This window comes from Budorcas taxicolor, chromosome 11 (genome assembly GCF_023091745.1).
Source record: "Budorcas taxicolor isolate Tak-1 chromosome 11, Takin1.1, whole genome shotgun sequence".
Taxonomy (NCBI): Eukaryota; Metazoa; Chordata; class Mammalia; order Artiodactyla; family Bovidae; genus Budorcas; species Budorcas taxicolor.
In genome coordinates, this window is record NC_068920.1 from 104,133,183 (window position 1) to 104,156,024 (window position 22,842).

Sequence of the window (22,842 nt, forward strand, 5' to 3'; positions counted from 1 at the left end):
ATCTATTCTCTTAGTAATTTTCAAATATGTAATACATATTAATAACTATAGTCACTAAGCTGTATATGATGTCTCTATGAATTATTTATTTTATAACTGGAAGTTTGTGTCTCTTGACCCTCTCCACCCATTTTGCCCACCCTCACCCCCCACCCCCCACCCCCTGCCCCTGACAGCCACCAATCTGTTCTCTGTATCAATGAGCTTGGTTTTTTTAATCATTCCACATATAAGTGAGATCATACACTATGTGTCTTTCTCTGACTTTTTAGTAGTGGCCTATCCATGCTGTTGTAAATAGCAAGATTACTTATCTGTGGCTGAATAATGTTTCATTGTTACACAGACCACACTTTCTCATTCAATCTTTCATTAGTGGACACTTGGGTTGTTTCCAAAATGGCTTTCTTAAGCACTAGTCCTATATCCTTATGGTTCCATGTCTCAAAGCCGTTCAAGTTAAGCAAAACATAACAGTTATTCTTAACAATTATGAACATTTATTAAGCACCAAGAGTATACTGCACTGGTTGCTATGTAAAAACATAATTATTGACATAGTGTCCCTGCCACTGAGTTTACAATCGAAAATGAAATACAACAATGCTGTAAGCCAACTTCAAATTTTCCTTAATTTAGAAATTGCTATTTTGGCAAACAAATAAGGCAAAAATGACCTACCATCAGTTACAATGTTAGTAAGATGTAAAGAATGTTGACTCGTACCCAGACATTTTCCCAATTATATTAGGCTTGATAAGGAAAAGAGCACTTAGAAATGTAGTAAACAATGAATTATTTCAAATGCCTTGTAGGATTTTAAGCAAAGATTTGTTCACTAGCCTGAGCTTCTCCCTTCTGGGAGGAAGCCATGTGAAACTAAGTAAGTCCATCCTCTCATGCACTGACAACCGTTTACTCCTTACTCCTGGTAAGAGCTCATTGATCCCTTGCAGGGGGCAGGGAGTATGTGTCTGAATAAAACACCCCATGGCCTTGGAGGCTTCAAGGGGCAAACTTGCAGGAATTACAAACTCATATTTTATGAGAGAGGTGAGCAGCAGGACCTCTGGGCACAGAAGAGACATGAAGCCTGTAGTGATTCAGCCCATGCCTCTTCCCAGTGATTAGAAACAGTTAAGTGGGCGCTTTCTGCTCTGGATTTCCCGTGTGGGAGCATTTAGGAATTCAGCATCAAGACCCCAGACTGCAGATCCTGCACTGTATCCACAGTACAGTATTTAATAAATACTTTAAAGATTTTTGTTGCTGGTCATGTATTAGCTGACAAAGGCACGCTGAAGGGAATTTGATTCTTGCTGTCAAATGCAAAGACTGTTCAGACTTCTGAACACAGTCTAAAGTATATATTATTTTCTATCACTGATTGTATTTGGAACTCTAAAAGAGCACTAAAAAAAATTAAGTTATTGGTTATAAATTAACTGAAAACTGAAATACAATTTACTGTAAAGTGCATGCACAAGTATTTAAAAATACATGCATACAAATATCTTAATGGCAGACTGGTAGCATCCTGAGATTTTTTTTTTTAATGGCAAAATAACATTTCAGCAATTTTTTGAAAATACCAATAATTTTCCCCGTAGAAGCCCATCTTTGCAACTTTCTTTTATATGATAACATAGGTAAGTAGCAGCAACATTTAAAAAGTGTTCACAAAATTCACTTTGCATATAGGTTTATGGAGAAAGACATCCAGAAACTTTAAGATAAAACTTTGCAAAATAAAATAATTCACTACTTTTGGCCTAAAGTTGACACTTAAACACCACTCTTCCAATTTAAAAGTGTTACTTATAACTCATACATACAGTAAATAAAATCTAATTATAAGATTTGTAATAAAAACTTGAAACACATATCAACATAATTCTCTTCTAATTAAGATCACAAATTAATTTCAATGTGTTTCCCTAAAAAGAAGAAAAAAATTTTAATATAATCATAGCTGTGGTAAATGAATTTGAGTTTACAAATCTCATTCAATACACTTGTTTTTAGTTTGTAAGGTATGAAACAGCTAGAATTCCTGATTAATGTATGTATTTTTCTAAGGCAAGGCAAGTTTATTTATATATAAAGCATAGATATTAGCATGGTTATAAAGGCAATATGATCAATACATAAACATTCACGTTTTTTAAGTGATACATTCCCAACTACTTAACATTTAATTTCATATCCTACTCTAAGACTGCATCTGTGACCTTAAGCTTCAAAGTATAATTGCTGTAATACATGAAAAAATACTTCATTTTTCCAATATTGTAAAGTATACTGTATTTTCAAATACCTAGTATAAATTTTTTCTGCACAAAATTTTAAAAAGAATACTATTAGCTAGCTATAACTACTATGTTAAGTAACTGTATAAAGAAGTTCACAAAGGAGAACAAAAATTAAAACTAAGCTTAATACTTATTGCATTTAACCATAACAATAAAAGTCCCCAAATCAAGTAGTTCTGAATATACTTGTTTCATATATGAGCAATGTGTATATTCATTTTACAGTCACTAGTTTGATAAACACACTAAGATTCTGTGAGATATGGTTTTCTTTTTTATATCCTCCCCAACTGCAGTTGTAATTAATTTTCTTTCAAATACAAAGTAAATAATGTTTATATTTTTTTATCTGAGTCATGTAAAAACTGACTCCTTTCATTTTTAAAAGTTATATTTAATATTTTGGACCCTAATTAAAATTTAACATTTAACCATGTTTCTTTTTCTATTATGTATCATCTACATTTCAACAAACTGATAAGGGTTATTAACAAAGGCAAATCTTGATCTCATCCATGTTTTAAATATGATGACAAACTTTTTTTCTCTTTAATGAGAAAAAGGAGATGAAGAACACCAACAGGTGTTCAATAGGTCCTCTTTGCTCTCAACGTTTTTGAGACTCAACTTTAAGACAGGGTGCATCAGGTCAGGCAATGTTGTGATCTCTTATCTTTGCATAGAAGAGAAAAAATAAAGGAAGTTATTTCCTTCCTAAGGTCTCAGCTAGCTTCTTAAGTCTTTTCTTCAGCTCCAACGGAAATTTCTCATAGCACTTCTTACAGACTGGCTTCATGTCAAACTCCACAAATTTATTCCTAAAGTTAATAATAATAAAAAAAAGTATTAGTGGAAATGTATTCACATTTGTATATAGACATACAGATAATGTACAGTAATTTTATTGAAGTAAATGAAGATACTATGCATATTATAACTATATTCATATTAGCAAAAAACTGTAATTCTACTCTCAATTCTAATCATTATGGTAAACATAAACTGCAATACTATTTGAAGAAAGTTGCCCTTATAAACTGCTCTTGTACAATGATCTATGTGATACAGAATGCTGATTACATTTTAGTTGTGCTAAGTATGCAGGGAATCTAACGTGAATAAAACTCAGATAAAGTCAATCATTTTAAAATACTGTGAGAACACTTTTTAAAAACAGTTATTCAGAGCAAAGAACTCTATCTCTCTGATAAGACTGATACTCTTTATTGAAGGTGTAAGTATCTCATGTAGTATTTTACATGGTGGAGCTATGAGGCTTCATCTTGCCTGGCCTCCTGTCCCAAGAACAATGATCATCTTCAAAAAGAAAAACCTAAACTAACATCTAGGTTACTTTGGTTGGCTGTCTCACAGAAAATTCAAGAGCACCAGTGGACCATGTGGCCTGTAGTCACATCTGTGATCAGTGTGTATATGGAGAACTCAATTCTTTAAAAGCCAGGACAGCACACACCCTCAATTCACTTGTGCAATTCCGGACACATGTTGAGAAGACCTCCTAGCTATAGGTGATGCACTTCCAGTTGACAGCTATCAGCGCTCATAGCCGTTGAGGTCATGAGTCCCTAACTGTGAATGGAACAAATGCAGAACTTTCTAACTAGTTCAATTTCTGTGAAATTACATCTAGGAAATGTGTGGGACACGTTCAGTGACACACTGTTATCTGTTACAAATTATTACATCTGTTGATACAATTTTAAAGAACAAAAATAACAAAATCCTGACCACATATTTAAACTGAAAAACCTTTTTTTTTTAAACACCATGTGAGAATTATTTTCTGATTTGTTTCCAGAGATCCTAATGATGACAGTAATTCAAATGTTATGTTTCAATTGGCAATTTGATTTAAATAGTGCTACTGAGTTAAAAAGTTCTCCCAAAGTGTTCTACAGACCCCATGAACTATAGCTTGCCAGGCTCCTCTGTTCATGGGATTTTCCAGGCAAAAATACGGGAGTGGGTTACCATATCCTTCTCTAGGGGATCCTCCCAACTCAGGTTGAACCCACATCTGCTTTAGCAGGTGGATTCTTTACCACTGAGCCACCAGGGAAGCCTGCTAAGCAAACCTTACATTGTGTTCATTTTCTATCTGAATTTTAATTTTTCTTTGTAGAAGGAAACTTGAAAACTGAAACAATAAAAAACTTTTAGAACTCAGAACACAATGGTCCCTATGAAGAACTGAGACAGTCTTTCTAACAATGCAAGAGAATTTCAAAGACTGAAATATGTCCTGTGAAAACCAGGAATTGTACAAAAACACATACACATATCCAGAGATGCCGTATCTTATTCTCTACTCTAGATGGTCTCTGCTTAGATAGGAAACATGCTGAGAGGGTTTAGTTTAACATAGAACTTAGAACATGTAGCACTGGAACTGACCAATTATATTATTTTAGGCATAGAAGCAAAAAACTAGGATTTTAAAAGCTGTAATGATCAGATAGAAATACTTTGAAACTTTTACAATATCTATTAAGAGATTAGAATTCTTCCCTTTGAATCCACTGGAAAAAAAAGAAATCTGTACCATATTGTGATTAAAAAACGAGCTGAGAGAGTCTACAGATTCAAGGAAGCAAGTGCAGTACAGGTTATGTGAAGGGTGGACCCTATTAAAGTGTGTAATTTAATAATTAGGCAAAAAGATCAGCTCTACACAGGACAAGCCCACCTATGCCAGCCTCTGGCAGCTACAAATACATGCCAAAAAGAAACAAGAAAAGCAAGAGATGAAACCAGGATTAACATGTATTCTAGAGGACTAACCACAGGAGAAAGCAGTAGAAATGGTGGCAGAGGGACAGAAAAGCTCACAGACAGACTGGCTTTTTCTTTTTCTGCTTGTCCTTATCCTTGGCTTCTCTCTCCCGCTTGGCAAGTCTCCTCTTAAATTCTTCTGGCATTTTCTCATAACAATGTTTGCAGACTGGCTTTAGATCAATCTCAACAAACTTATCCCTTTGTGTAGGACAGAGAAGGAACAAAAGAAAAGAGGGAACGATTAAAGGAGGAACCTTTGCTTTGAGAAGGCCTGGACAGAAAGAAGCAAGAAGCACCAGGTCTTTCTTTTCCAACACTGAATGCTCTCCACAACGTCCCCCGCGGGTCCCACCCGAGGGCTCGCAGGCCCAGTGCACACCTACTTGAGTGTCAGCTTGGCGCTGCAGGTGGAACAGGCAAAGCAGTGCACACACCAGGCCTTGTTGAGGGCGGAGACCACTGGGGAGAGAGGGGATGGTCACTCACCTGCAGCTCGGCTCACCACCCACCCCTTCCCCAGGCTGCTTCTCTAGGGCTTTCCTCACAAAAGAACCACACACAGCATTAAGCATCTCAGTGCCATTAACTGATGCTCACGGAATCAGTTGAAGTTACTCACTAATTTATCTATCACACTGTTAGAACACACAGTCTCAGCTCTGCATCTGTCTCCCACAACTGCAGGCCTCACCTCAGGGAAGGCCATCACTGCCTTTCAACCTGTATTGATGGTTAATGTTTCAAGGCATCTGAACAGTAGATGCCAAGTCTTCCCATCAGAGCCCCCACTCCCCAGCCTCGAAGGTGCAGCCCAATTCTCCTGGCACCGCTACCTGCCTCCTGCCACCGGCCCAGCAAGGAAGTCTGAACTAGGTAGGTAATTAAAACAGGAGCCAGGTGCTAACCCACTAGCCAGGGTGAGTCTGCCTCCCAAGCTGACACTAAGCTCCTCTGCCCGCTTCTCTCTCCTGGTAACTGCCTCCCGCAGGTGGAGGTGAGATTTATTTCCACCGGCACTAAAGATCACTTTCCTGAAGCCACCCCTTCACAAAGGGCACTTGGGCAGTGTTTCAGAAAGTATTTCCCAAATTTGGCTCTCTGCCCAGAGGCATGAAGCAGGCTGGAAACAGCAGTGTTTACAACTTCACCAGGAAGCTTCTGGCAGAATCTGCTAATGACTGCTGGCAAACAGCTGCTTCCTTTCCATGCTAGTCAATCAGGCCTCCTCATACGGGAGCAGGGGCAGGTTCTGGAAAGGTCTAGAGACAACCACCAGGTATTCACGTCTGCAGGGTTCAGGGGGCCCTCCCCAAGTGCTCCTAATGAACACACCTCGCAGCTTCCACGGAAAGTAATTCCAGGGATGGGAGGGAGAAGCAAGACTCGGGATCAGTCGTTTCTATGGTAATGACCTTGCACCACTGGCCTAAAGTGTCATCACAAGTGAGCAACAAGTTCAATTCTTAGGAGTTAGCATTTCACGGCTAGAGATCACTTGGGAAATACGCCAAAGAAAGAGGAAAAGTAACCGATGACCATCGCAACATTTTCCAATTTTCACATGACCCAGGGGTTTTGAGTCCAAAGGTGCCCTACAGGTGCTCACCATCGCCTTCTATAACACGGTTGCAGTGGAAACAAACATCACCAAATAGCTGGAAACAGGAAAAGACAAAAAAAGTGGTAAAATTAAAGATATGTTACAACTAAGTATCAGAACACCAAACATTTAATATAATTTCAGTTCTTTGTACAACTTGAAAACAAATACCCTACAGCATGTTTCTAGCTTCCATATACATGCATTAACATACAGTATTTTTCTTTCTGACTTACTTCACTCCGTATAATAGGCTCTAGCTTTATCCACCTCAGTAGGACTGACGCAAATGAGTTCTTTTTTTCATAGCTGAGTAATATTCATTGAATTGACAGAATAGTGTGGAAACATATACATTACCATATGTAAAAAAGATAGCAAGAGGGAATTTTCTGTGTGACACAGGGAGTGCTCTGTGACCACCTAGAGGAGTGGGAAGCATGGGAGATGGGAAGGAGTTTCAGGAAGGAGGGGATATATGTATACCTGTGGCTGATTTACATTGATGTGTGGCAGATGCCAACAACAATTATCTTTCAATTAAAAAAAAAACAGCCTGGCTACCTAAACTCAGAATTTGCTGTTACTAGAGATGATCAGTAAATGCTCACTGACTAGTTTTTAGTTCCTACAATGAAAACATTTTACTATTCATGTTGATGAAAAACAAAACACGGCTCTGGAGATGGTCCAGATTTCAGGATGGTAAAGGAGCATGAGAACCCCAGACTGGGCCCAGCACTGGAGTGGAAAATAGGCCGGAAGGACATTACTCGGTAAAGTGACAGAACTGGAAAGGACAGAGTAATCAATACTGATAACAGCGGTTAGACCAGTGAGTCCCATATTCTTGGGAAGCACACACTGAAGGGTTAGGGGTAAAGGACCACAGGGAATTTATCATCAAATGCTTTAGGACAGAATCAGCACACTTTTGTACGTGTACATTGACTCGCATATAATGAGACGAGCATTTATGTGTGCGTCAGAAGAAGGCAGGAAGGACACACACGTGATGAAGCAGGTACTTAATCTGAGTACAACGTGTAGGCATTTTCTTTGTATTTATTATTTTACCACTTTTCTCTGAGTATGAAGTGATTTTACAAATAAAAAGTTAAAAAGCCATGTGTATAGCCCAGTGTCCGTCTCCCCAGAGCTCTCTTTGCACGTAACTGTGGAGAAGCTCCAGTTCACATAAGTGTGTGTCGCATTCAAAGAGCCCATCTCTACCTGGTTGTAGTGGGTTTCGCAGTATGCCAGGCCCTTCCTCTCGTAATGGCGATGTCCAAGGAATGGCTTCTCACACTTAGCACAGACAAAATGCTGGAAGAAACGGCATTAGGTCATACTTGCAACACCATGTTTTATTGTTGTAGTGAAGCAAAGCCCTAGAGCTAAAGAGAAGATCCATGAAAGCCTAGGTGCTGGTGTCATCTGGGTCACAAGCAACCCTGCAGTGCTCCCACCCTTCACCCAGCATCCGGAGGCCCTGACTCAACAGCAGAATGAGAACAGAGAGGATACGTGGACGCCTCTCTGGGTTGGACCAGGAACCAAGAGGTCTCCCTGCACCGTCATGGCTGATCACAGCACTGTGCCATCTACGTTCTTAGTTTTCCACAAAGTTGACTGTCACCAAGTGGCCTCACTCGCCCCTCAGCATCCCCCAGCCTTGCTGGCACCCCTGAGCCTTGGGTGTGTGAGGGCCCCATTACCCCGCCACAGGCACTCACCTCCACGTGCCACTGCTTGCCCATGGCGTTCACCACACGCCCCTCAATGGGCCGGCGGCAGGCACCGCAGATGGGCACCCCCATCTTGTCGTGGCATGGCAGGCAGTACAGCTCCCCCTTGAGCTCCCGGGCGTCGGCAGTCAGCTCCTTCCTGCCGGAGAGGGAAACCACTGAGTGCCGCCAGCAAGGCGAGAGCCGGCGGCTGGTGCGGCTGACACCCTCAGATAAGGCATCTGAATAGACCACCGCAACAACCCCATAACTGCTTGCTCCCCCCAGAGGTGGTCACAGCGATTGACCAGCTTCAGCAGGCTTCATATTCGTGTCAACATAAACACCACTCAGCGACGACCAGTCAGACGTACCCCCACGCGGGCCCTTGTCGCTGCTCTCCTTGTTTTCCTTAAGAAGCTGGGGGAGAGGGATGCAGGCCCGGGGACAGACCTGCTAATGCTACCTTCTTAAAATAACAAGAGTGTGGAGACCAGTTCCACTTCCTGACACTCACTAACAAGCTGCTAAGAACAGCAGTGGGTTCACAGAAAACATACAGACCAAACGCCCAGACCGCTCCCCCGACGGATGCTTGAGTTCACTGCCGTCTTCAGTCTCCTGAGTCAATAAACCAAGGTGGCCCCCAAGCCAAGATGAGTTTCATCTGTTTTTAAAAGGTTCTTTAGGAGAAGTGCTCATGGAGAATGAACAGAGGGAGGACAGGCAAGAAAATCTGACCAAGCCGGAACTGAATCCCCAAAACAAGCTGTCTGTCAGCTTTCACTGCAGCTCTCTACTCCCCGTGGTAACAGCCAGGACAGTCATACCGACTATGGTCAAGTACCTTTTCCATTAAATTCTTATACTACCCAGCAGATTGTGAAACGCGTAGCCTAACAGCTTATCCTGAGCTTCTGAAGAAAAAACAAAATTGCCTTTAGATGTAAATAGAGAGTGAAAGTAAACAGATGTAGTTTAAACGCTAATGGTTACAACTGTGAAAGTTATATCCATTTTGATACAAAGATAAGACCATTTAAAGTTTTTTTCTTTGCATGGGAGAGGGGACCCTGTATTAAAAACAATGTGATGAAAAACAGCTATGGGGATCACTGGGGATATTTTAATATGAGCTGATTATTTAAAGGTATTAGGGCTTTCCAGGTGACACAGTGGTAAAGAATCCACCTGCCAATGTAGGAGACACAGGTTTGATCCCTGGGTCGGGAAGATCCCCTGGAGGAGGGCACAGCAACCCACTCCAGGATTCTTGCCTGGGAAATCTCATGGACAGAGGAGCCTGGTGGGCTACAGTCTGTGGTGTTGCAAGAGTCAGACATGACTGAGTGACTGAGCACACACATTTAAAGGTACATGTTTATGCACACTTATACACACACACACACACGGCAACATGTTACCCAGTGAGACCTCATGAAGGGTCTGAGGTTCTCTGTGTATTAGTCTCTTGACTCTCCTATAGGTTTAACATTTTCCAGATTAAAAGCTGAAGAAAACCAGTTTGGATGCTGGAGTAACAGTAATACCCAAGTCAGTGCGTTCACTTATTTCCACTGTCTGTACAGTGTAAGCAAGAGAACGTGGGCCTACCCGCAGTTGGCGCAGTTGAAGTGGTCTGGATGGTAGGGGTCGTTCTTGAATATCAGGGGCTGCTCGTCAATGATGGCGTGGCACTTCTGACAGATGTATTTGCCGAGGCCCCGGGCTTTCTCCCGGTTATGACAGGGGCGACACAGGTGCCTAAACAGAGCCACAGAAGCTGACATTTAAATCCAACGTTCTAATAATTTTAAAAAAAAAAAAGCTTCCCATATCTATGCAAAGAAATTCAAGAGACCATTTCTTAAAAATCACTGCTGTGTTTCAAGAGCAGAACCAAGCCCCACTTTCCACAGGAAGCTAATTACTCCCACCTGGATGATCAGGTAGCGCTTAAAAGACCCCCCTGGCAGCTGTACCAGATGTAGGACAATGCCAGGGCGTCCCCCACAGGCCCGGCCATGCCACACTGCACGTGCATGACCTGGGAGCACAGGCCACCCTGCGGCGCCACCCTGCCTACCCACCCACCTGCCTTGAGGGGACCGCTGCCCTGCTCATACCTCCCGGCGTTCTTGACGAAACCAATGTCGGCCAGGACCTCCTGGCACAGGTCGCAGCGGAAGCACTCGGGGTGCCAGCTGTTGTTCATGGCTTTGATCACCCGGCCGATGATGAATTCGCCTGCAGGAGGGACGCTCAGGCCGCAGCTCAGCCTCCCTGCCCACAGCCCTGGGAAACCACTCTTCCTGTGCCAGGACCCCGCAGGAGGCGCTGCGTTAGGAAAACGCCTCCATGTCCCCTGAGCCCCTGTGTTTGGCCCTGCAGCCACATTCTCGGGCCATCTCCTCTCATCTCTGGGTCTGCTCTCCTTTTCTAAACAAGGTGTGGGCTCTCCCTCTCCAAGGCCTGTGGTTATATCAGGTCATGGGCACAGAAAGCAGAAGTCCACAGCCGGCTTTCTTGTGATGCAGACTTAACTTCTTCCTGCATCCAGGCTTCTCAGCATCTACTCACTAATCCCGCGTTCTTTGGCTGTGTGACCGGCAGGCCACCCCTGTGCCTCTCGAGGTCCCCACTGCCCCCCACCGACTGCATTGACAAAAGGGAACTGCACGGAAGCCCAGCAGGTCCTGGGGTCACCCCTCGGGCCATGAGAACCAGTGCTCTCGGGTTGGGACTCTCCCAGGTGGTTAACCTCGATGACAGGGAGTGCGGCTGACAAGCACCTGACCAACTCTCCTTCCTACGCAGCTCGTGGGAGGAAGTCCTGCAGAAGGAAACTTACTTTTCACGGCAGATTGGGCACCAACACTTACCACACTGATGACAGCAAGGAGCAAAGAGCATCTGGAAGTCATGTTCACAGTACTTCCTTCCTTCAAACTGAAACAGAAAGTACCGCCCCCCTGAGTAGGAGACAGCCCCAGGATCCATCATCCTCCTGAGGCCTGTGAAGCAGAGGGGCACCCTCTGGCACCTTCCACATGCCTGTGTGTGGATATAGGACAGGCTCCCCGACCAGCTGAGACCAGAAGTGACCCTCCGCCTCCAGAGAGCAATGAGCCCCCTGCTCACCAGGCTTCACCAGGTCTTTGCTCAAACCCCACCTGCAGGGTGGAGGAGAACCACAGACCCCTCTCCCCATGTTGAAGAAAAAAAAACTTACAGACAGTAAATATTCTAGCATATTTTAACTGTCTTCACTTTTGTGTGATGTGCAGTGCTTAGTCACTCTGTCGTGTCCGACTCTTTGTGACCCCATGGACTGTAGCCCGTCAGGCTCCTCTGTCCATAGAATTCTCCAGGCAAGAATATTGGAGTGGGTTGCCATGCCATCCTCCAGGGGATCTTCCTGATCCAGGGATCAAACCCAGGTCTCCTGCATTGCACGTGGATTCTTTACCATCTGAGCCTCCAAGGAAGCCCATTACAAAGATTATTACTATACAAATGATCAAAATGTAAATATGGGGACTTCCCTGGCCATCCAGTGGTTATGCAGGGGACATGGGTTTGATCCCTGGTCCCAGAAGATTCCACAAGTGGAGGAGCAGTTAAGCCCACGTGCCGTAACTACCAAGCCCATGTGCCTCAACTACGAAGCCTGCGTGCCTCGACTAGAGAGCCTTTGCACCAGAATCAAAGATCTCACATAATGCAGTGAAGATTCTGATGCAGCCAAGTCAATCTATCAATTTGATCAATAGTTTTTAGGAAAGCATGTTACAAGTGTTAAATTGCATTTACTGTTTGATTATTTGCACAAGCAGCATATCCTACTGAGGTAAGCAGGACCCCTCTTTCCCTCACAGTGATTTCAGTACTCCACTGATAAGAATGCCTGACACCTAGCAGACTTGGAGTTCAATGTTATCTAGCTTATTAATGTTTTCTGTTTGGGGGACTGCTTGCATCCTTCTCACAGTATGGGGAAAAGAAAGTGATGGAGAGGCAATAGCAAGCCACGCAGGTAGGAGCCTGCCTCTTCTCTTTTCCTCCTTAGAATCTCTCCTAAGGCCGTTGCCATAATTACCCATTGCAGTAAAAATCTTAGCTCTGAAAATAGTAGGTCAGGGAAAGAAAACCACATCAGATATCAGAGACCAAACTGAGTTCTAACCCTATTATGTCACTGGTCTGCTCTTGTCAAGGGCATGCAGCCTCTCTGGGCCTCGAGAAGGATCAGGCAGGTAGAGGGCTTTACAAGTGTGGAGAACAACGTCTCCTTGGGGCAGGCTCCCTGGACCCCTGAGACTGTGCTGGAGGCCTGGCCGCCAGGGGCCACAGCCTCCCCTGCACCAGCTTAGGGACTGGAGAGCCCTGCTTGGTCCCCAGAACCACCCTGAAGGCCATCACCCTTGACAGGAAGAGAGATTCCTGTTCTGACGGAGAGGGTTTCTGTCGTAGGGAACGCATGCTGTGGGAACACAGTAGGAGCTGAAAAGATGTGTCTGAGCAACACAGTGTTCTGGAGTTTGTCCCGACACACACACTGCTCTGCTCTGCGGCCCCATGATTTCTGCAGGCTGGCTGTGAGCCCCCCTCCCAGGCCCCATTCCTATGGGAAAACACTGTCAGACTGACCAACAGTTGACTTACTAATGACCTCTAAAAGCCACCTTTCCTTCCTCAGGAATGGCTTGTAAAACAGGAAAAGTTTAAAATCTGCAGGAGGGGAACCAAACAGCAGCCGCCTCTGGGTGTCACATAACTGTGTACACATATCACGATATAGAGACATGCGTGCAGACACACAAGGAGGTGATCACACAGGCATGCACTCACACACAGACACAAGCACAGCCACACACATACACAGCCACACACAGACCACACAGCCACACACCACACACACAGATATACACAGACACATAGACACACACACACACATACACACTGTTGTCCTCACTCCCAGGTTGAGGCTGTCCCTAGACCAGCCCCGAAGCAGACGTGAAGGGGCATTTCAGGACAGTCAGCATGAACACACTTGAGCCCAGCGCCCACGGTAACAACCATAGGACCAGGAAGAATAGGTGTTTGGGAAAGAAGAGGAGACACTGAGAACAGGATAAGATGGGGTGCTCCCACCCCACAAATAAGAGCCCCTTTAGGACACAGGTGCTGCGGGCATCCACAGGGCTGACCACCACCCAGCAACACTGCCCAGCTCCCCCGCCACGCCCCCATCACTGGCCAGGCCTCCCTCCCTGTCCCCTCTACCCACCATCACTGCCCAGCCCCCACCAACACAGTATCACTGCCCAGCTCCCCAACCCCAGCATCACTGCCCAGGCCCTCTCTCCCCGTCCCCTCCACCCAGTATCACTGCCCAACCCCCACAACCCCCACCCAGCATCACAGCCCCGCCCCCACAGCTCACCCACACCCACCTCATAGAAGAGGCCCTCTGGGAACTGCTGGAAGCACTGGGCGCACACGAAGCACTGCTCGTGGTAGAGCTCGCCATTGCTGTTGACAATCTTCTCAGCGGGCGCAAAGCCGCCCCGGCAGCGCTCGCAGCTGGCGTTGGCCAGGGCGTTGGCCATGTTGCTGCAACAGACAGACAGGGGATATGGGTCACAGATGGCAGCTCTCCCTGAGTGCTTGGTCTGGGGTCACAACAACTGTGTCTTGTCCATAAAGCCGGCTTCCCGCCTGCGACCCAAGGTCTCAAGCCCACTTTCTCAAGTGGCACCTGGGTGCAGACCCTCTGGTTCGCTAACATCCTGCATCCTCCTGCCAACAGCCCAGAGAGCACCCTACCCCCTGCTCAGCCCGTGAGGAGCCAGGGCTGCAGGGGAGCCTCATGAGCCACCTCAAAGGACTGAACTGAGGGCCTGCCACTGGCTTCACTGAACTCCCCCCCAACACGGTCCGGACACGCTGAAGGCACAGCCCAGATACAGGACCCGGCTGGTGAGGCCTGCCAAAGCAGCTTCAGTCCTACAGTCCGATGGGGGGACAAATGCCAAACACGGACACTGGGAGATGGATCTGAATACAGTCACTGGGAGATGGATCTGAATGCCACAGAGTTTCCCATCCTGAGAACATTCTACAGCCGGTGATGTCAGGTCCAGAGACTGACAAGCCCAGCCTCACACAGCTGTCTGGTTCAGGGGAGACACAGGCCCAGAATCCAGGCTCCCCTGCCCAGGAGCCACAACGGGATGATGGTATCATGCTCGACAGGACCTGAGAGGCCTGTCAAGAAACAGGAACCGCGACAAGACCCCGGCTGAGGAGCTACCAGCCAGGTTCCCCTGGACCCCGAACACTCGGGTGCATTCAGTAAAGGGAAAGCACCTGACCGAACCCCCGATCAGATCTTTCCAGACTGTGGGCTCCAGTGAAGGACTTTTGGGTCTCTGGACGGGCCCCAGGGGGGAAGGCCCTGGCAGAGCTGGTGCTGGCCCAGCGGCATCATGATTTGCAAGTTTATTTTCAGATACCCAGATGCCCACTCAGAGCACGTGCTCCACTGTGTGTCGGGTCCCAGGGGCAGCGTCTGCGCCCCCAGAAACCCATTCAGCCCTCCTTGGGCAATCACTGCCAACCTCCGGAGCCTGCCCAGCCCCCAAGGGGGAGGTAGAGATCCCCCCACCCCTTGGAGGACCACTGCCTTGTCCCCATCACAGCCCACATCTCACTGCTTCCTTAGCAAGGTCTGCACAGAGCACACCTCACCCCCACTCCCACGGAAGATGACCCCACCCTCTCCTGGCAACGGTCTCACAGAGAAACATCCTGCTTTGTCGACTTCACAGTCCATGCAGAAGTCCACGTCCACGACCCCACACCAAAAAAACTCGATTAAAGCGTTGCCAGGAAAGGAAGGGAGGGATGTGGCCTTGACACTTGGCAAACTTGACCTAAGTCTCCTACTGAATCGAACTTTCTACTTGTTGTTGAAAAAGCGCTGGGGATCAGGGAGAGAAGCCATCAGCTCCCTCGTCACCCGACTCTGCTGCGAGCCGGATGAACGAGGGCAGTCTGGTTCCGGTCCTCTTCTCCTAACAGGGACCAAAATCCACAGGTGCTTCTCAGCAACGCGCGGTGGCCCGCAGCCACCCCCACAGGCCCAGTACTGCTCCGAGAGTTGAATAAGAAAAAGCCTATAAAACCACTTTGGAAACCAAAAGAAGCTACTCAAACATCAAACACTGTTACTAACTTAAAATTCTCTCAAAAGAGTCACTGAATTCTCAGTGATTTTAGCAGAATCCCAAGAGAGCTACAGGAGAAACCCTGGAGTGCCCCAAATACTGATTTCCCAGATCAGTGACATTCTCCAGGAGAAAAGGCCCCCCCTTCCCCATGTCTCTACAGGGGCCATGATTTCTTTATAAACTTCATTCAAAACAACATCTTCCAGAAGGATGAAGGCAGGTGGCATGGCTTTATTGAGACACACAACTTGCAAAAATGTTAACACAATGCCACTCTTTCTACCAGGATTTTGTAATTTTGGAAACATATTTCATATAAAATTAATATTATTAATGTGTAATGAGCACATTGTTATTTTAAATGAACTAATTACGAGTACTTAAACTTTTTCTCAGTTTTATTTTCTAATACAGTAAATACCAATAAAACAAGAAGTATTTGGAGACCTCAGTATTTTTTAAGACTATGAATGGGTCCCCATATCAAATTGTTTATCACCGACCCATTTATGCTCATTACACTACAGACCATTTACACTCGAGTTAAAATACTCACAGATTAGAATGTAGTTAGAAAACAGGCAGAGACATTATAAAAGCAAGTTTTCCCCCACACACAGTAAAAGTAAATTAGTCTTAGGGATAAAGTTCTGTGTTTTTGAAGAAGTGTTCATTTTAACAACTAGCAAGAAAACAAAGGAAAGAGAACATTAGCGGAAACTTTGAGGAAAGAAGCCCAAACAAACCAATAATCTCACCAACCTACTCAACTGCTTACATTGCCCATCCTCTCTGACCCTCTGGCACTGTGTGTGTGTGTGTGTGTGTGTGTGTGTGTATATAAATATATATATATATATATATATATATATTTTTAATGGGCTGTTTTTGAGCAGTTTTAGGTTTACAGCAAAATTCAGTGGAAGATGCCGAGTTCCTCTACAGCCCTGACCCTCGGGGCACAGTCCCCCACGGCCAATAACCCCAGACAGTAAAGTGAGGCCCACACTGAACACTGACCTATTCAGTCTTCTCACAGTGACTGACACGGTTACTGCAGACTTTAGAAGCTACTTTTAAAAGTCAGGGTGAGCTGTCGGTGGATTAGTTATAATTAACAGGCTAATGTTTCAGAGAGGATTTCCATGGTGGGAAATGTACGCCTGGGGAGCCTGAAAGCCTTGGTGGTGGTCTGGTCACAACTGTCTCAGCCGATCGATCCCCCTCCACAAAGTTGCCGCACACAGAAAACCTGACATCACCGAGCCTTCTGTTACTCAAGTGCCTTGTTGATCAAAGTGTGTGAAACATATACTCTAGCATTAAAGGGCAGGAATGCAAGCCCCTAAAGCACCTTGAGTTCACCAGGCATTCTGGTTACAGTGTAACTCTATCGGTCAGATTGGTCTTAGAGCTCATCAGGAGCCTGCTGTCTCAGGTAAAGAGAAGCGGGACATCTATTGCAATGCATGGGGAGTGGACGGAGGAAGTAGAGACTCAGGCCAGGTAAACTCCCCTCCCTGCTAAGCACACCCGGAGATGGAGATGCGGTGATTCCATTCCAGCCCCCAGGAGGAGTCAGCAGGGCTGCCTCCTGCCTATAGGCAGCACATTCCTTCTCTCCTCCCTTCTTTTCTGCACTTGTCCTGGGCATCCTCGCCCCCCACCTCCAGTCCTGGCAGGAGACCCGCTGAAGGTGCAGGTCAAAGCCCAAGGCAGTGAACTCCAGCCCCAGGAGGGGGCCCGGGAGGGGGCCACTCACAATCTGGCGTAAAAGTCACAGAACTCCTTGTAGACCCTGACATCGCTGTGCCGGCGCTGCAGCCTGGACTCGGCCCTCTCGTCCTGGCTGCCGAGACCCCGGCGCTCCCCGTTTCGGGCCGCCGGGGGGAACTCCTGGTCCTCTGGGATGACGGCTGGGAGCGGGCCCCGGAGTGCCATGGTGGGAGCGGCAGGACTGAGGGACAGGGGATGGAGGGACGCACGACACCCAGGCGGCTTCCCTGGTCACTCCCCCGCACTCCCCTCCCGGTTCCCACACGTCAGCTGCTCCAGGGTCATGCAGCCCTTCCGGTCCAGAGCTGGAGGTGGGTCTGGAAGCTGCAGGGCCCTCCCCTAACAAAGGATCGGCTGTGTGGCCGCCCTCCAGGGGAAGTAACAACCGGTGGGGGCATTGGCAGGAACCCGCTCCCTCCGCGGCTCTGGGCAGTGACAGCTCAGTCCCAGGTTCCCAAAGGGGTGCCAGGGAGAGAGCCCGTGTCCAGTTACAACTCATCCTGTTTGGCCCCAATTGAGCCGGTAAGAGCATGTAACCCGGTGGCCAGTACTCCTGGGTCTGCATCTCGGGTAAAGGACAAGGGATGCTCTGCACCTGGCTGTGCTCCTTCCACAGGGTCGCCCGCAGCGCTCACCGTCAGCCCTGCAGCGGTGGGGATCTGGGGCCTGGGGAGTAGATGGGGGAGGGGACAGCCTCTCCAGTCCCACCTCTCAGCCCCTGGAGCCTCCAACACAGCCTGAGGGCACCTCCTGGGCAGCAGGGGGCAGCTGTTCTTTTGGGGTCTCAGCTTCTTACAAAGTAACTGCCTGTGTTACTTCCTAACACTATGTGCTGTCATATCCAGAACATTCAGAATTCCAACTGTGTGTTCGCAGTGTGTTCTGCAGACCCAGCGGGTATGTAAGAGGTGCCCGACCCACTCAGCACAGGGAACCTGTGTGTGGCCAGGAGCCACGCGTGTTCCCTACAAGATTCATGCAGGTAATAGTGCGTTGCTCCCTAGGGTCCGGGAGTTGAGGGTGGATGGGCAACCACGTGGCACCAACCAGTAGGGGCTGCACGGGCCGGCCGGCTGGTCCCTCACATCCCCACCCAGCCACAGAGAGTGGACATGAATTATTCCTCCAACAGGACGAGGGGTAATCTGAGGCCAAATCAACACCATTGCTCAATTTTTATATCCAGGCCTTTTGTTACTTTTAAAGAATTTCTGGCACTTAATAATGTCACTCTAAGAAATGCAAACAATTCTTTTAGACTTTCATTGTAACCATAAAAAAACATTTATCTGAACTCCCTTGACCAAGATCACTAGAGCCTGCACAGCGCAGCAAGACAGCCTTGAAGCAAGTGGGAAGCTGTTTTAATATAGGACACCTCAAGGCCAGCTTTGAGCAGTGGGCCTGTGAGGTAGTTTCCTGGGTTCTGGGATTCCCAGAGGTTCTCCCAAGGGCTTCCACTGTCCGATCAACCTCTCTTCTCATCGTGACTGACATGGGGTCTCTCTGGCCGATCCCACAGGACAGGTCTGTACCCCAGACATCCCTGACATCCATCCAGACTGGAGAGCCTTGTATTTCACGAGCTCTGACCATTTTCTCATCTACCGGGCCGAGTCTCAGTCCCTTAGAGTCACTGTAACAAAACACCACTGGCTTATAAACAATAGAAATTCACGTGTCACGGTCCTGGAGGCAGCAAGCCCAGGACCAAGGCGCCAGGGTGGCCAGTGTGGCCAGGCAGGGTGAGGACTCTGCCCCTGCCCCCTGGGTTCTGGCTGGCGCCTCCTCGCTGAGCCCTCCCACGGTGGAGGGGCAGAGGCTCCACGGGTCCCATTCAAGAGACCTTCACACCTGACCTCATGGCCTCACAAGCCTCAGGGGTCAGGATCTCAACATACTAATTTTGGGGTGCACAAACATTCAGATCAGAGCAGCGAGGGTTGAGGACCCAGGCTGAGTGCACCCAGCAGCCTGTTGGATGCAGAACCACACGCAGCTCGTCTGCTGCTGAGCTGACCATGCCCGCATCCTGCAATCCGGCGTTCGGCCCTCCCACGTGCTGCATGAAAGGCTGCCAGTCCACCAGCCCAGTTGAGGCCATGATTTCAGCCAGAACAAATTCTGCCCCTGACGTAACACCCTGCCCGAGATGAATAACTTGCCCAAAGGTAACAGACCAAGAATGGCAGCTGTTTCTAAGAGCTCAAACACCTAGGGTCTGGACAGAAGCCCGAGCACGTTTGGCAAAGTTAAAAAAGCAACTTTTAACAAGTGGTACTTTTAAAATTCAAATCCTCTCAAATAATTTTGTAATTATTTGAATTGAATTACATTGAATTCAACTGAATTACATGCATCATTACCAAACATTTCATCTTATGTGGGTTTTAACTTTTTGAGTATAGTTGATTTACAATGTTGTTACTTTCTGCCAGACAGCGAAGTGAATCAGTTATACATATAGAGACATTCCCTATTTTCCAGATTCTTCTCCCATAAGGTAATTACAGAGCAGTAAGCAGAGCTCCTGGTGCTACATGGCAGGTCCTCATCTACGTGGTTGGTAAACACCAAGTGGGACGTGCTGACTGACTGCCTGGGAAACGGACTCCGACACAAAATGTGCAGGCCAATGTTCCCCCTTCTGTGGGTGCAGTCCCATGCTGATGTCACCCCAGCGCCTGGCAGGAGCTTCCAAGACCTCTGCCTTCAAGAGCCCCGTGTATCCAGCATGTGGGGACATCCTGATTAAATTACCACATGGCAGGCTGGCTGTGTTCCCTGTTTCTCTGGGTGTGTGTGCATGTATGCTCAATTGTGTTAAACTCTTTGCGACCCCATGGACTGTAGCCTGCCAGCTTCTCTGTCCACGGGGCTTCCCAGGCAAGAATACTGTGAGTGGGCTGCCGTGCTCTCCTCAGGGGATCTTCCTGACCCAGGGATTGAACCTGGTCTCTGGCATCTCCTGCATTGGCAGGCGGGTTTTGTTTGTTTTTTTTTTTAACACTAGTGTCACTTGGAAAGCCCTCACTGTCTCTCTATTTCACTCAAATGGGAAATTCACTCTGATTTTCCTTTTCTACTAAAACAAAACAACTGTGACATGAAGTAAAGACACTGGTGTGGCAGGTTCCTTCTCATGCCCCCGTTTCTGGCATAAACGCCCATTTCCTCCACGGGAGGACAGAGGTGAGAGTGGCCGGAGCACAGGATGCTGCTGCTCCCTGATATTCTGCCCCTTGGTCGGAGGGCTCGCGGCTGCAGAGCAGAAGGACGCCACGCAGCAGGACGGGCCAGAGCGAAGAGCTCAGGTGCTCTCGTCCTCCACCAGGTGGGTGGGGGGCTGCACCCTGTCACCTGCTGTGCAGGCCCAGCCTGGGGGGCCGGGAGGTGGGGAGGGAGGCACGAGGGGGGTCCTCACATGCGAGCCTGGGGATGCCACTCTGGCGCAAACAACACTTACTTCCAAGTTTATACCTGTTTGTGGCCTATCACGGAGAAGGCAATGGCACCCCACTCCAGTACTCTTGTCTGGAAAATCCCATGGACGGAGGAGCCTGGTAGGCTGCAGTCCATGGGGTCGCGAAGACTCGGACACAACTGAGCAACTTCCCTTTCACTTTTCACTTTCACGCATTGGAGAAGGAAATGGCAACCCACTCCAGTGTTCTTGCCTGAAGAATCCCAGGGACGGGGGAGTCTTCTATGGGGTCGCATAGAGTGGGACATGACTGAAGCGACTTAGCAGCAGCAGCAGCAGGGGCCTATCAAGCATATATCATACACCTGCTTTAATTATTAGAGAAAAGGACATACTGACCAGAAGCGAAGAACGTCCTTGTTAAAGCACTGAGGACGCCAGTGCTAGTCCTCAGACGATGACTCCCTCCCAGGGGCCAAGGTCACATTGGCTCTGCAGGCGCTGGCCTGTTGTTTTTCAACCTTGAAGGAATGCGTCCCTGACGTGTTTAATGTTCTCTGTTCTGACAAACAGAAAACTGTACTGAGACCTGGCTTCCCCGGAGCAGGTTCTCAGTCACCCGAGCGGCTGTCTTCTGGGTTACAGTCCGCAGTTTGGCTCAGAAAGTCACAAGCTTCTCTCTATTCCTTTTGTGGATTGTTTATTGATTATTTCTATCAACAGGAGCAAGAGGCACAATCTTTAACAGCAAAAAACTGGGGAACGATGGGCAGGTGGGCAGCCCCCTGGTGGGGACCCTGTGGGCTCTGGGATTGGGGGGCAGACTGCATGGCTCTGTGTGGGGCTGGATTCCCCAACTCCAAACACATGCAGCTTATTACAGATGGTGGACAAGAGGCAGGGAAGACTCACTAAGTCCTGCCACACAGAGACAGCCCACTGACACCTAATCTCTGCTCTTGTTCAAAACCACACACACTTGTGTTTCCACAAGTGGGGAGGGCTGCCTTGACTGGTGATGATAAAACACTCCCAGGTCTGCAGACACTGTCTAACAGGACACAGATGCGCAGGCCCTTCCTCCCCAGCTTCCGGCCTTCCAGGCCTGCCCACGCCCAGTTCCTCCTAGAAGCTCCTCTGGGTTCTGACCTGTGCTGGCTGACCTGTGTCTGGGAGCTGTGGAATTCACGATGCCCTAAGCCTGCTCCTCCAGCAAAAGGGCCAGCCCGCACAGACACGCCTCCCAACCAGCCCCTTAGGCTCCCCCAGCTCCCAACCAGTGGGACCAGCTCTACCCGTGTGAAGTCCCAGGGTACAGGCCAGCCAGTAGGCAGATATGTCCTTGCCCCAGGTCCCCCGGGATTGGGTGACTCCATATAAGGGTCCCACCCACGACTTCAGCCTGGCTTCATGCCCTCAGTAACGAAACCCCCTGGACTGCTATTGCGACTGGAATCTGCAAGCAGCTTCCAGGCCCCTCCCACTGCATCCCCATAGTCACTCAGAAGGGCAGGGTTTGGTTAACCTGAAGAACATGCTCGGAATTCCTCTTATAGGCTGGGCAGGTTTTCTTTGCGTGTTTAACGTCTATCATGGGAAAATGCGCCTGGAGCAGCCCCTCCACCCTCAGGTCACTTCTCTTGTCACTCATGCTGCGACCACAAACACACAGTCTCATCCCTAAATGTCCTTTTTAAGGGATCTACTGTGACCTGAGCAACACACACAGGCTCGAGAAGGTGTTGTATTTCAAACACAGAAGGGCAGTACTTCGAGTGAGAGTGTTGACTTCAGGGAAAGCCGGGTTACGATGAACTCCCTGCAGTGTCCAGAGCACCTTCACGACCAAGGTGGCCACAGCCTGTTTGCCTTCTGGCTCTCAGCTAGGTTCTTATTTTAGTTCTGACTCAGCTGGGATGGCTCCCCTATCGCTGACCTTTGGCGGAGCTGGAGGAGGAAGCCAGCTGAGTTA

The 22,842-nt window shown here is 47.8% G+C and overlaps 1 protein-coding gene and 1 long non-coding RNA gene across 7 annotated transcripts; one reads left to right on the plus strand and one right to left on the minus strand.

Annotated features, from left to right (window-relative positions):
* Positions 1-483: 483 nt before the first annotated feature.
* On the minus strand, positions 484-21,363 carry LIMS1 (LIM zinc finger domain containing 1). Of its 6 annotated transcripts, none has more exons than XM_052648954.1 (11): positions 21,270-21,363; positions 13,892-14,051; positions 11,318-11,384; positions 10,562-10,772; positions 10,050-10,199; positions 8,445-8,595; positions 7,942-8,034; positions 6,715-6,763; positions 5,492-5,567; positions 5,163-5,306; positions 484-3,130 (listed from the first exon to the last, which is right to left on the minus strand). In XM_052648954.1, exons 2-11 carry the CDS (start codon positions 14,045-14,047, stop codon positions 3,016-3,018), a joined length of 1,212 nt encoding a protein of 403 aa, XP_052504914.1. In that variant the 5' UTR covers positions 14,048-14,051; positions 21,270-21,363; the 3' UTR covers positions 484-3,015. The 6 variants fall into 6 exon arrangements, with proteins under 6 accessions (XP_052504914.1, XP_052504910.1, XP_052504911.1 ...); XM_052648950.1 differs by lacking the exon at positions 21,270-21,363 and adding an exon at positions 17,433-17,722; XM_052648951.1 differs by lacking the exon at positions 21,270-21,363 and adding an exon at positions 17,433-17,720 and having other exon boundaries at positions 10,562-10,682.
* LOC128056250 (uncharacterized) lies at positions 17,840-20,174 on the plus strand. The gene is made up of 3 exons (XR_008200157.1): positions 17,840-17,968; positions 18,323-18,428; positions 19,934-20,174. It is a non-coding gene; the product is annotated as an uncharacterized LOC128056250 (long non-coding RNA).
* Positions 21,364-22,842: the final 1,479 nt, after the last annotated feature.